Source organism: Cryptosporidium bovis, assembly GCF_009768925.1.
Source record: "Cryptosporidium bovis isolate 45015 chromosome Unknown contig_31, whole genome shotgun sequence".
Classification (NCBI taxonomy): Eukaryota; Apicomplexa; class Conoidasida; order Eucoccidiorida; family Cryptosporidiidae; genus Cryptosporidium; species Cryptosporidium bovis.
Window position 1 is genome coordinate 15591 of NW_027125018.1, and position 13519 is coordinate 29109.

General features: G+C 29.3%; 7 protein-coding genes across 7 annotated transcripts; 4 read left to right on the top strand and 3 right to left on the bottom strand.

Moving 5' to 3' along the window:
* Positions 1–428: 428 nt before the first annotated feature.
* On the top strand, positions 429–799 carry FG379_002458 (uncharacterized protein; the record flags this gene model as incomplete). The annotated part of the gene is made up of 2 exons (XM_067327788.1): positions 429–635; positions 710–799. 2 exons carry the CDS (start codon positions 429–431, stop codon positions 797–799), a joined length of 297 nt encoding a protein of 98 aa, XP_067184212.1.
* Positions 800–1111: 312 nt separating this feature from the next.
* FG379_002437 (uncharacterized protein) lies at positions 1112–3103 on the bottom strand (the record flags this gene model as incomplete). The annotated part of the gene is made up of 1 exon (XM_067327767.1): positions 1112–3103. One exon carries the CDS (start codon positions 3101–3103, stop codon positions 1112–1114), a length of 1992 nt encoding a protein of 663 aa, XP_067184191.1.
* Positions 3104–3379: 276 nt separating this feature from the next.
* Positions 3380–5875, top strand: FG379_002438 (Sac1p family; the record flags this gene model as incomplete). The annotated part of the gene is made up of 1 exon (XM_067327768.1): positions 3380–5875. One exon carries the CDS (start codon positions 3380–3382, stop codon positions 5873–5875), a length of 2496 nt encoding a protein of 831 aa, XP_067184192.1.
* A 48-nt stretch (positions 5876–5923) lies between these two features.
* On the bottom strand, positions 5924–6823 carry FG379_002439 (uncharacterized protein; the record flags this gene model as incomplete). The annotated part of the gene is made up of 2 exons (XM_067327769.1): positions 5924–6520; positions 6668–6823. The coding sequence occupies 2 exons, from the start codon at positions 6821–6823 to the stop codon at positions 5924–5926; spliced, it is 753 nt and encodes a 250-aa protein (XP_067184193.1).
* Positions 6824–7907: 1084 nt separating this feature from the next.
* Positions 7908–9815, top strand: FG379_002440 (uncharacterized protein; the record flags this gene model as incomplete). The annotated part of the gene is made up of 1 exon (XM_067327770.1): positions 7908–9815. The coding sequence occupies one exon, from the start codon at positions 7908–7910 to the stop codon at positions 9813–9815; it is 1908 nt and encodes a 635-aa protein (XP_067184194.1).
* Positions 9816–10226: 411 nt separating this feature from the next.
* FG379_002441 (uncharacterized protein) lies at positions 10227–11960 on the top strand (the record flags this gene model as incomplete). The annotated part of the gene is made up of 1 exon (XM_067327771.1): positions 10227–11960. One exon carries the CDS (start codon positions 10227–10229, stop codon positions 11958–11960), a length of 1734 nt encoding a protein of 577 aa, XP_067184195.1.
* A 392-nt stretch (positions 11961–12352) lies between these two features.
* Positions 12353–12785, bottom strand: FG379_002442 (uncharacterized protein; the record flags this gene model as incomplete). The annotated part of the gene is made up of 2 exons (XM_067327772.1): positions 12353–12491; positions 12673–12785. The coding sequence occupies 2 exons, from the start codon at positions 12783–12785 to the stop codon at positions 12353–12355; spliced, it is 252 nt and encodes an 83-aa protein (XP_067184196.1).
* Between the last annotated feature and the right edge of the window lie 734 nt (positions 12786–13519).

Here is a 13519-nt window from a genome sequence, read left to right on the forward strand (position 1 = left end):
GATTACCCATTAACTTTTTTTTTTTATTCTCATTTTAGTTCTTTTTTTTGACGATTTTATTTGTATGTCAGTTATTGAATTACCATGCGTTAGTTTAAAAAATAGTATAAAGGTTTATGGTGATTTTTTGTCGGAAAAACTATCGACAAATCAATTTTTTTTCATTTATTCATTATTATTTTATCGATTAAATTTGTGGAATAATTTTTCTAAAATCCTATATAAAGGTTTTTTAATTACATTATTTTACAAAATATCCATTTCACTAAATAACGATACATAAAAGGAGTTTAGGAAGTCAAACAAAAAATATTCTTGGTAAAGAGTGAAAAAAAAAATTTATGCAACTAAAAAAGTTATAAAGTAACAAAATATAAATATATTAGTATTGGATATATTAAAGAAATAAAAAATAAGGTTGTTGTATAATGGGAATTAATAAAATATTAATAATCATTATCGGGTTATTATTAATAAACACACAAAATGAGGTTAATTGCCTCAATATTAATTCTCACTCTTACAAAATTAATTTAAATGAAACAATATCAAAAGATGAAATTTTGAAAGAAATTAAAGAGCATTATTTACAAATTAATGACACAACAAACAATACAGGAATCTTAAATGAAGAGGTGAGTTTTAGTTTCTTCGGTAAATAGAAACATCAATTGATCCCAAAACTTATTTTACTTACAAAATGTAACAGGTACTAAACAACACAATAGAAGAATTGACAGACTTGTCTAATGATATAGAAACTAAATTAAATGAATTAAAAAAGAAAGAAGTAATGTAAGTTATGTTAGACTTTATATATTTATTTATAGTTTTTTTAATGTAAAATTTAACAGAATGGATTTGGACAAAAAGAATATTGGAGTATTTGCAAGTATTACAATGATTGCACTAGTATTATTGTTTTATCTTGGCGTAGCACATATGGAAGATGCATTGAAAGATGCAACCATTTTATATGGGGAGGGTAGTTCGCCTCAAAATGTAATTTTTGATCCAAGATGGTGATGACGTGCAATTTTTTAATATAATAAAAAATCTGAAATAAAAATAACTAGTCTGGTGAATTAATTATTGTATAAACCATATGAAACTAACGAACTTCAATAAATGATTTGGGAATTCCCCATTTACTAGATAAAAAATCTGAAATTTGATCCGTAACATTTCCTTGTATAACAACACCAATGTTTAAGTCTGAAGGAAATCCCTTTATTTCTGATGCTGTTGCTGAACATGCAAATTTTTTTTGACATGATTCTGCAACCTCTTGAGGATTTAAACCAAACTGGCTTATATAAGGACTAATAATTGTAACAAATTTTCTAGCACCAGTTCTAGATTCGGTATATATTAAAATTGATTTACAATTTCCTCTTATTATGTTTGGATTTTCGTTTGAATTGACATTGAATGAATTATTTCTAATATAATAGAAAGGTTTCAAGAAGCTCGGAATGGACTTAAATAAATTTGATAATGGAATAATATCATTATCTTTATTTGAAATCAAACTCATTAAAGTTTCGTCCAACTTTACATGGGTTAACTTATTGCAATTTGACCCTGGATCACAAACTCTCAGATTATTAGAGTTAATATAATATTCAATTGCTCTTCTTGCATCTAATATCGAAATAAAAAATTGCTTCTTTTCACCCCTTGATGTCTTTAATAAATAAATTTCACCAAATTTATCACTGTCGTTGTTTGAAATGTAATAATCGATAACCATTTGTAAATTTGAATTTGGTTGGTAAATGTTAATTACTTCCATTGATTGACTATTCCCTTCACTATTATTTGTATTTTTTGCTCTTCCACTGAAGTTATTATTAGATAAACTATTTGATTCTCTTCCTACCTCAGTTTTTAATTTCCTTTTTCTAATCAACTCAAGTTCGGCAAAAATACAATTTGTAGAATTATCCTTTTCTTTTAAACTTATTTTTTCGATGTTAATCTCAACAATATTCATGATTCCTATTCTATTTTGTTTAATAGCTAAAATACCTGTTTTATTATAATGTTGAAAAAATTTTGAAATTTTAATATAAGAAGAATTTTTAATGTCTAATGGTATCCCATAGATTCTTAAAGATAAACGAGACATTCTATCCCATATTGCCGATGAATCCAACGGAAGAACAGACTTACTGTCCTTCAAACTATCTAATACCTGAAATAATAACACTTCCAAAAGAAAATCATATTTATTTTTATCGATTACAATATCTTCTTTTTGATCTTTCGTCTCAATACCAATATTATCATTAATTGACACTTTTTCCGTAATAGCTGAATTGAGATTGTCAACTGTTAACTCCTCAACCTTTTTTTTCTGAGTACTAAATTCAAAATTACCTTCTGCTGAAAGTGCATCGTTACAGTGATGTATAACCTTAAATACCTTTCCTTTTCGTAGTTCTGGTGTCTCTATCTGATTCCAATCTACTAGAGATATCCCTATTGCAATAGGATGCTCGTCGCTTCTACACTTGATCACCCATATTTGATCTTTTTTTATTCCTTCTATTCCAATACTCTCGTCAAAGAGAACCCCTCCTGCCATTAAATCAGCCCCATTTAAGATATAAGTTTTAACATGATCTAAAACAATGATTTTTGGTAATACAAAAATTGAACCGTAGATCCAAATAAGCTGTAGAGTAGGAAATATTTTTCCTGACCCAAACTCAAAGAATAACGGAATAACTGCAGGATATTTTACTATATTTGACACATTTGGCTTGAAATCCAAATTAAAAGTTGGTGAGACACTTTCCAAAATGTCACTCTGCACCTTTTCATGTTTCAAATTATCACCATCTTGAAGAGATTTGTCAAGATAAAAACTAGATTCACCTTCAAATTCCTGCCTATAGAGAATTCCTCTATTCGTTTCTTTAGTCTCGAACTTTACTGAAAATATTTTTAAATCTTTTTTTTTTCTTTTCCCCAAAATTATGTCACAAATCTTAGAATTCAAGTTATATTGATTTAGTAGTCGATCTTTTAACTGAGTAACTGAGCGACGACCCAAAACAGTCTCCCCACCCGTTTGAGGCACTTTTTTCTTAAACATTCCTCCTAAATCCTTTTTTAGTTACTAGTCTAAATTTTTGTTTACAATATTCTAACATCTAGTGGCGCCATTCGGCGGTAATGTTATTATTTTAATATTTTGTTCACACGAGAGGATCAATACATGCATAGTATTTCATTAACATCAAATACATATTATGGTATAGATATTTAAACACTGTACAAATAAAGGTATATTCAATTATAAAACTCGTAGAAATATAAGATTTAACCATATTATTATTTACTCCTTTTTTTTGTAAAAGAGGAAACAAAAATGAAAAGCCCTTTTGAACCACAATTGAAAGTTTATGAAATAAACACTCCAGTGGGGAGATGGATAAAGATATCAAAATTAGATAGTTTTTCATGTCTTGGAAATTCTGTTGAGAATATTATTAAATCATTTAATTCATGTTCTGATTCAAAAAATGACATTTCAATAGATGATTCCGGAGATGCAAAGGAATTAGGGAATCAGAATAAAGTTGAATACTTGTATATCGGTTCAATAGGATCTGTAAGTACTACAGAACCACAACATATCCAAGGTGGAGCAGAGAAAGAGATTTTTAGTGCATATGGTTTAGTAGGCGTTTGGAGATATGATAAAGGTATTACTAAGTGCTTGTTTATTACTGAAGCTGAATTTGTTACAGAAATAGGATATTGTGAGGGAATATACAAGATAAATAAAGTAAAATTTGTTGATTTAGAAGAAAACATTAAAGATATTTCAAGTGATATTGGAAGAAAAGAATTTAAAGAAATTTCTAATAATGAATCAGATTGCAGCTTTTCAAATAAAATTGAATCCGTAAATTTAGCCGAGTCAATGATTCTATCAATTTTTGACAGAGGTGGATTTTACTTTTCAACATGCTCAAAAATTGATATTACAAAAAGTGTTAGACAATCAATAATAAGTGGAAAAGGCGACTTACCAGAAGAAAGATTTTGCTGGAATTACAACTTCTTACTTCCTTTATATGAAGGAGGATCTACTACTTCAAAATGGGCGTCTCCAATAATATCCGGATTTGTTGGTTCATCTAGGTTTACTTTTGGAGATTTGAATGATAAAGTGGAAGGCCTTGAAGATGTTAATAATTTCACTGAAATAAATTTTATGCTTATTTCCAGAAGAGATTTTCGTCGCCAAGGAGTTAGGTATTTATGTAGAGGTGCCAATTCAGATGGTAATGTTTCAAATTCAGTTGAAACAGAGCAAATTGTTATTGTAAGAAAACAAAGATCTACTAAATTATTAAGTTATCTACAATATAGAGGTTCAATTCCTTTTATTTGGAAACAAAGTCCTAATTTAGAAAAGACCCCCCCTATTGAAATTTATTCGAATAAGGAATTTCAGCAGAAAATAGTAAATCGTCATTTTAGAGAGTTATCGAAAAAATATTGTAATCAATTGAATGCTGCTGAAAACAATGATAGCCTTTTACTTGATAACAAATATCAGAGTATGAACTCAAGTAGTGGAGTTATAGTAGCTAATCTAATTGACAAAAAACGTCACGAGTTGGTTCTCGGGACTGAATTTGAAAAATATTTAAGTAATTTAGATGTCAATGATGTTTGTGGAAATAACTTTAAAGTGTTAGGTGATGGTTATTCAAATGATGTTTCTAAAAATGGCAAAATAAATAATGATGTTAGATTTTGTTGGTTTGACTTTCATTCAGAGTGTTCTAAGATGAGATGGGAGAATTTGCGCTTTCTTATAAATAATTTAGTGAATATTGGGCTAGATGATATAGGTTTTACATCACTAGAAATTCAACTAAATTTCCAAGAATATGATTATTCTCCTATTTATGGTATTATACAAGGCAGCTACAATAACGACTCACAAGATGAATTTAAATTAGTTGTGAATTCCATTCAGAATGGTATTTGTCGAACAAATTGTGTAGATTGTCTTGATAGGACAAATGTAGTTCAGTCAGTACTTGGTAGAAGAGTACTTTTGAATATATTGAGACAAATGAATGATATTGATATTCCTCAAATTTCTGAAATTACTTCAGTTTTCCAAGCTATTCCAGGAAGAGATTCTTTAAACGAATTCTATTTTAGACAAATTTGGAGTGATAATGCAGATGCTCTTAGTAAACTATATAGTGGAACACCTGCTCAAAAAACAGATTTTACTAGGTATGGAAGGCGTACAAGAAAAGGTGTAGTGATGGATTCAATATACTCTATTGTCAGATTTTTACTTAATAGCCTAATTGATGGTTATACCCAAGATGCTTACTTTGTCTTTACAAATCAATGTAGTTATCCAAATAGTGATCTGGGAATTAAAAAGAATATGCAGGACAAACTTATTGTAAATAGGCATAAGTATTTAAGTTCTCCAATAGTATTCGCTATTGGGCAATACTTTACATTAGTTGCCTTACTCATATTCCTCCCTTTGTTTCAAGTCATTGTTTCTTATTCACAGATGATCGGAGGAAGTGCAATATGCCTGATTAAGGACTTTATCTACCTTCCTTCCAAATTTCTATTCTACTTATTAAATGGCAAATCAGAGTATGAATACAGTCATTCTATATTAGATATATTCTCGGAAAACTACTTTTTTCAGAATAATGAATGCTATATTTACCCTATTGGTTCTTTAATAGCCACTATTATTGTTTTTATCATTGGGCTTGTTCAATTCGTTAAATACAGAGGTTCAAAAGTCGCTACGAAACCTCTTATAGATGACACCAATTCAAACATTTGGGAAAAAGGAAACCAATAAGTTTATACGAATTTCATATTAAGTATTAATTGACAAAAAAAAGGTTAACTAATGTAGCAATTTTTGCATATCCTGCATTTTTTGCTCTCTTATTTGAAATTTATAAAAGTCAGAATATTCCTTTTTCTTCTTTTCTTTATTTTTTGAATTTTTCCTAGTTCTAAATCCTATAATGCAATCATTCACCTCTGGGCAAAAACTATAAACAACGGTACCATCTGGTGTTTTTTGCTTTTTATTTACAACCTTAATAAAACCGTCTTCATCCGGAATTGTTGATTCCAATTTCAAGTTTTCTTTTATTATTTCCATTTCTATGTCTTGTTTTGCCATATATATGTCTATTTCCCTTTTCAGATACCCTGGATCTGCTCTTTTTTTCATGATATCTATTATAATTTTCTGGACACCTTTATTGTAATCATCTTTATTTTTATATGTATCAATATCATCAAAAATTATACTGTCGTCTATATATAGCATCCTAAATAAATATTTTGGATCAAATTCTGAATTTTGTTTCATTTTGTTTATTGGTAAACTATTGTGATAAGTTATATATACCCATGATTCAACAGACTCGCTATTTCTATTAGAATAATTAGAAGAGTGATGTTCTGAATTGTTATTGTTATTATAAGAAATCTAAAAAAAACACATAGTTAGAATATTAAATTTATAAATATGAAATGATATGTTATTTTAATTCACGAGTTTCAAAACGAAAAAAAAGATAACATCATTCCATCATTAATTAGATAACATCAAGTTACCAAAATAAGACAAACTTACCTCCTTAATATCACCAAAACCTCTAAAAATGCGTTCCAATTCAAAGTTACTTATACTGTCTGGAATACAAAACAATAAAATACTCGTACTTTCGTCACTTCCTTTGATTTCGTTCAAATCAGCTCTTAATCCGCTCTTATATAAAATTTTCCCCATTATCTACATAAAATAAGGCATTAAATTCAATTATTGTTTTGTAGTTTATAAGAAAAACGGAAATGATAAATGGTTCACCTTGAATTAACAAACTACAATAAATGTAAATAAATAACATACCTCTCTATATACCAGAGATTTTCTTTTCAAAGGAACATAAAACAAAATGTTTTCTCCTTTAAGTAAATCGTGGTGTAGAAAACTGGATTTATTCATCATGGGAGGAGCTGAAGCTATAAAAAAGGAACTATATTAGTCAGTTTTATATCTGCAATTTTTTGATATAATTGGCGCCATATGGCGTTAAAGGTGCAATTTATTAGAAATATGACAAGAATTGAGGGAAAGAAAACAATTTAATTATGTCATTGATCACTAAATAAATTTATATTGTTTTTAATAGTTAATCTTTTCGCCTATGAGGAGATAAATTTTTGATGATTTATTTAATTTGAGGTATGGTTTTGATATTTTTCTCTGTTATTCCATAAACTAGTTTTTTTCTACATAAAATAATCAGATAATTCTAGACCACTGACCCCCCTTATTTTAGTATTTGAAAGATTGGTGATAAATATAGTGATTTAATATACATGAGAGTACAACATTTCACTTTATAATGTAAAGCCGAAAATAAATCTACATAATTAACCCTTCTAGTGTGGAAATTAAAATTTCCTACAAAAAACATGCAAAAGTCACTTTGCTTCATTGTTGATAGATGATATATTTATTTGAGCACTCAGAAAAATTTAACGTAAATTTGAACAAAATCTATTTTTATACATAAAGCAAATTCTTTTAGAAGATGTATGCATAAACTTTGGAAAAACAGCTCTATTTTTTGTATAACCTGAATCAATAAAATTAGCTGAGAACATATGGCGCTGAATTCAGAGTTTCCATTTGACAATGCGGAAAGAAATTTAGTGAAAGTAACAAATGGCACTGTCTGTGTAAATGATATTTTAATTTTGTGAAAAATTTTCTTATAAGAAATATAAAATAGGTTCTTTTTTGTTAATAAGGTATATATATGGTGTAATATCGATGTTTTAAATATAGAGACAATTACATCTTTAAGATGAGAGATGAAATTGAATTGCTTTGTGAAATAATAAATAGCCATTTTGGAAGTCTTCCTTCAGTAATAATTCGGACATTGTTGGTAAATGATCGACTACCACTAGATAGACTATATAATTTAATTTTACAGAGTAAAGAAGCCCAAACTTATTTCCCAAGTAATGTGAGAGATAAATTTATATATTTTAGAAACTCTATGTTAATTTTAATTCAACACTTTTGTATATTTTACAAAGAGTCAGTAGATGCGGACTTTTGTTCAAACAATTCTGAGAACTCAATGACAACTTTTTTTGAAGTTAATTCAAATAACATATTATCTAGGTTGCGTTTTCCTTTATATTTGAATCATGTTGGTTCTTTGTTAGGAGAGAATAGCAGAGTGATTTTAATGGAAATAATGAAATATGGGAGGATTTCAACGAATTTATTGATTTCAGAATTATCCGAAACAGTTGAGGATGTAGAAGGTAACTTAAGTTTGTTACTGAGTTACGGATTTATAAATATTCACGAGGAAACTAAAGATGAGTCGGAGTTAAAAAATGATGATGGGAGTCAAGATAACAAAAATATCAATAGTGCTTTTAACGACCTACTTCTTGACTATAGTGAAAGTTATTATACAAATTTTGAATCAGAAAGAACTGAACCGGAGTTTATGTTAGATAACAATTCAGCACTCAGAATTTCGGCATTAGGCTTGGTTCCTGCTAAAAATACTGATAGTGATGAGAATAAATTTGGACCTGGTATCAAGAAGAAGAAGTTAGATAAAGCTAAAAATGACACTATTAGTAGGATTCTGAACAAAGTTATTTATATAAACATTAATGGGCTTAATAATTCAATTTATAGCCAAATATTGGAGGAGATGGTGAGGACAAGATATAACAATGTATTGTCCTCTGTTATTGTTAGAGTTATGTCAGATAGTAAAGGGTTAAGAAAAAAAACAAACGACCAGGGATGGACAGTAGATGAAATAAACAACGAAATTTTGGATTTTATTAATCTAAATCCAAAACTAAAAAAAGACTTAGATTTCACGGACGAGTCAAAGCTGAAAAATTCTATTTTAAGAGTAATAGATGTCCTATCAAAACATACAGACGAATTTATCTCACTTAGTCTCTCCCCCATTGGTACTATCTATAAACTTAATTTGGCTAAGATAAAGTTTTTAGTAAAATATAAAACAACATTCGAGTATATAGGACAGAGAGTAGGGTCTTTAGGATCTAGAATTTGGAGTATGATGTGTAATCCACATCTTTTAAATACAAATGATAATATTAAGGTTTCAAATGTTGGGAGGGACAGAAACGATTCAGACGCAAATTCGTCTTCAAAACCAGTAAATTCCATGGTAGAAAGTGAAATAAAAGGTAGGGTATATTGGGATGATGCGATATTGGCAGAAAAATGCCTTCTTCCCAATAATGTTGCTAGGAATCTTTTATATTCTCTAAGTAATGAAAGATTTATTAGGATACACCACTCGGACACTGTAACTATAGATAGTAGTTTGGGAACTCATTCAGTTGGAAACAGTCAATCTTTGGATTCAAAAGAGTCAGGAACGAATTTGAACACTATTTCAGGTTCTAGCAACTCCAATATGGTTAATACAATATCTCAGGCATCTTTAAACAAACACGGGATATATTATAGTACCTGTGTAGTCAGCACAATTAAAGAAGTTCAATTAAAACTTTTTAGAACGGTATTAAATGTCTTGACACGTCTCAGGGTACAAAGTGACCAGATAATGGAATATGAAATTAGATCTAAGCATCTTTCTCAAATAGAAATGCGGTTTTTTGAAAAACTCAACATTGGGCTTTCCTCTCTCTCTTATAATGTAACTCAGATAGATAGGATATTGCTTATTCTATCGCAATAATATATTTCACACTTACCTCTTATGTTCGGCTCTTAAGTATGTAGAATATATATAATTTTGTGCGATTTATGTAAATGAACACGTGGTTTTGCTGCTTCTTATTTATCATGTATTCCTTTTTTTTTGTGGGTTTATGCAATTTTTTATCTGTTTCTCGAGATTATTTTAAACTATGATGCCCTAATTTAATTTAAACCGGTATAAAATATACACAAAAAAAAAAAAATTTAGAACACGAAAACAGAAGAGGGATCAATATTGTAGTTGTATTTAATTTTAGGTTTCATTCTATTTTCTAATTCCTCAAATTTTGTGTTTTATTACCAGGTAAATAACATATACATAAAAATAAAAAAAAGACAAAATAAAAATAAGACAGGAAGATAGGAGTAAATATAATTGTTATATCAAATGGAATTAATTATAAATGAAAACCCCAAGATCCAGGAAAATTGGCTTTGGAGAAAGAATGTTCCTTTTATTTATGACTATTTATTTATGACCCCTTTAAAATGGCCAACTTTGTCCTTTAGTATTCCATCAATTAGATTTAATAGTGAAAGTATGGAAATAGAGCAAGCTATGAATGATTTAGAGAGCGATCCAGAAGTATATTCACATGGACAATTGGTGGTTTATGGATCATACACGGGCAGAAGTTTAGTTAATGATATTAATTATTCAGAATCAGGTACTTCAGACAACTATATTGCAATATGTCTAATAGATGTTCCAAATTTTGATATTGATCTTTTAACTGTAAATGATATGCAAAAAGGTAGTGAGTTAATGAAGCCAAAATATTTGAACCCAGATATAAACACATTGCTTGAAATTTCAGTAGAGGAGGATATATTTAAAATTTGTTCAACAATTAATGACAATAAATTAAAGCTCGCGAGTAAAACTATTAAAGGAAAGATAGTTATTCATAGCATAGATATTGATAAATTAAAGGATTTAGGTATGGATTTAAGAAAAAAAAGTGATTACAATGTTGAAAATAATTTGTTTGATAACAGTGTAGCTAGTGTTTTACTTGGTGACAAGCATAGCAGTACAGGAAAGTCGGGATATGGAATGGAATGGGGAACGACAAACTCAAATTGGCTGCTCTCAGGTAACGAAGATTCTTCGATTTATATCTACGATTTAAATTCAAACAATGTAATATTTGAATCTGACGGTGACTATAATTTAAATGGAGGGATAAATGATTTATCTTGGCTGAATCCCGACTTAACTCCAAATATTTTCACAACAGTGAGCCATCAAGGGAATTTATCTATTTACGACTTTAGAATTAACAAAAAGTCGGGTGACAACAACTCTCCTTTACCAAAAATAAGGCTGAGGTCAAGCTCAAACATAAATTCTAAGACTAGTGCCCCAGTAGGAAAATGGAATGTATCAGATTATCCTTGTTTGTCTATTTCGGTACATCCCTGCATTTCAAATTTGGTTAGTGTGGGGTGTTATGATGGAAGTATATATTTGATTGATTTAAGGTATTTTTCGAATAATAAAGATAACAAAAATTCAAGTAATAAATTCGTGGTTAACAAATTAAAATACGGCAAAGACGGAATTCACAGAGTGGAATGGCATGGAGGTGGTAATGGACTACTGCTTTCTTCAAGTTTGGATGGGAAAGTTTCCATTTGGGATATAACAAAAAGCAATAATTTACCAATATGGGACCAATTTTACAATGTCGAAGAAAAGAAATCGAATAATCATTCAGTGAAATCAAAAGAAGGTAATATTCATTCAGAAAATACAAGTTCCAGAGATGATATTGCCACATTCAAAAATTCACTTAAGACTATTATTGGGAATAAATCTTCAAGTTGGAGCAAATCTGAAAGATTAGAGGGGCCCGATGAATTGCTCGGTATCCATTCTGGGCATTTCGGACACGTTACGGACTCCCACTGGATGTACAGCCCTGACTTCGACTCTTGGACGGTTGCTAGTTCTGACTCTTCAAATGGACTTCATATTTGGTCTTTTAACGAAGCCTTATTTTCCTCAGAAAACGACTTGATTGAACTTGCCTATGCAAAGAATAATCCAATATTTCAGAATACAGCTGATATATTCAGTACAAAAGCGTCTATTCAAAATCTAATAGATTCATTCTAAAAAAAAGCAATTTTCGTACTTGAAGCTAGTGAAAAATAAGTAATGAATGAAAATTGAAAGAACTCTAATTTAATTGCAATTTCTGTCATGGTCTATATATTTCTGTTTCTAATCAATACATATCAATTTTTTTTTTGAGTAACAGAGCGCAACATTTTTTGTATTTCTTCCCCGAGTTACACCTAGGACATTTTTTATTTGAATATTTTGAAATGGGATAATTCATTTCATCATCACTGTATTCTTCATCTAAAATTCCCATTTGCCTCTGATCTAAGTCATCATCATCGCTTTCTGTGTATCTATTGAACAATTGCCTTTCAAATTGCTCTGTTCTTAAGTCGCCTAGTATCCTTCTGAAACCTTTGTTATTTTGAGAAAAGTGATAATAATTATATTTTATATACTAATAAATTCACTTTATAAATCTTACCTGGATTTAGTATGTTGTATGCGCTTAATTCCTTGCTATCTTTGTTTTTGGACGAAGTATTAAAGAACAATCCTAAAATAGTGAGAACAATTAAACCACTGAAACGTTAATAAACGAATTCAAAAACGGTAATTTACATAGAGTTTGTGGTAATGTGAGGTTGTTTAACAAAGAATAGATAACTTTACATATTATATGATTTTTATCCATTTTGTGCAAGGATAAAAACCTATTTATAATATGCTCCAAGTACAAATATTCTGCACTTTGAAAACTTACGGCAAACCAAAGTGGTATCCACACAGTATATACAAAACTAGAAATGTTAGCTTAACTAGAATGGATCTAAATCTTTTTATTTTGTTGAATAATGCTCCTACCTCAAGTTTCATTATCTAGCTTCACGCTCACACTTAAATTTTCATTCATTCATTTAAAAAAAAACAAACCCGCCAAATCGAATCAAAACTCAAATGATATTTAGTTTACAATATTTGAAATCTCATGGGTATGTAAGCATAGCAAAATAAACAACGAACATCATTATTAAGTAGTTGGAAGATAATATTTTAAGCAAGTTATGGCTGAAAAAATGGGTATGTGTATTCGACGGGATTAGAACAAAACGTATTAAACTTTGCGAGTCGGGCTATAGGGTGTTTTCCTCAGTAGAATTATTCTTATGTTTGAATCTCATTAACTTGTGTAAAATAAAGCAGTAATGTAAATGGCTTTTTATTTATATTTGAAATTGTAGCGCAACAAATCATAATTTTTTTTTCATAGGTACCAGTGTGATAATGCATTTGAGGGGAGTTCTCGGCGCCACATTATTTATTAGTGCAAATTAATGCACAATTAGAATATTAATGTGAGAATGGCATATTAATGCGCGTGGGGGATTGCATTTATTTGGATGTAAATGTTGAATTTTACGAGTTTTGCGGCCAAGCATGTATTGGAAAGAGATATTTGATGATACTAAGCTAGAATAGTGAAGTTATGAGGGAGTGAGAAGTGGAATTGTTCACAACACAATAAAAGTTGAAAGATAACAAGATAAATAAATTAAATATAAAGGGTGAGAATAACATACTAATAAATTGACAATATAGTGTAATTTATG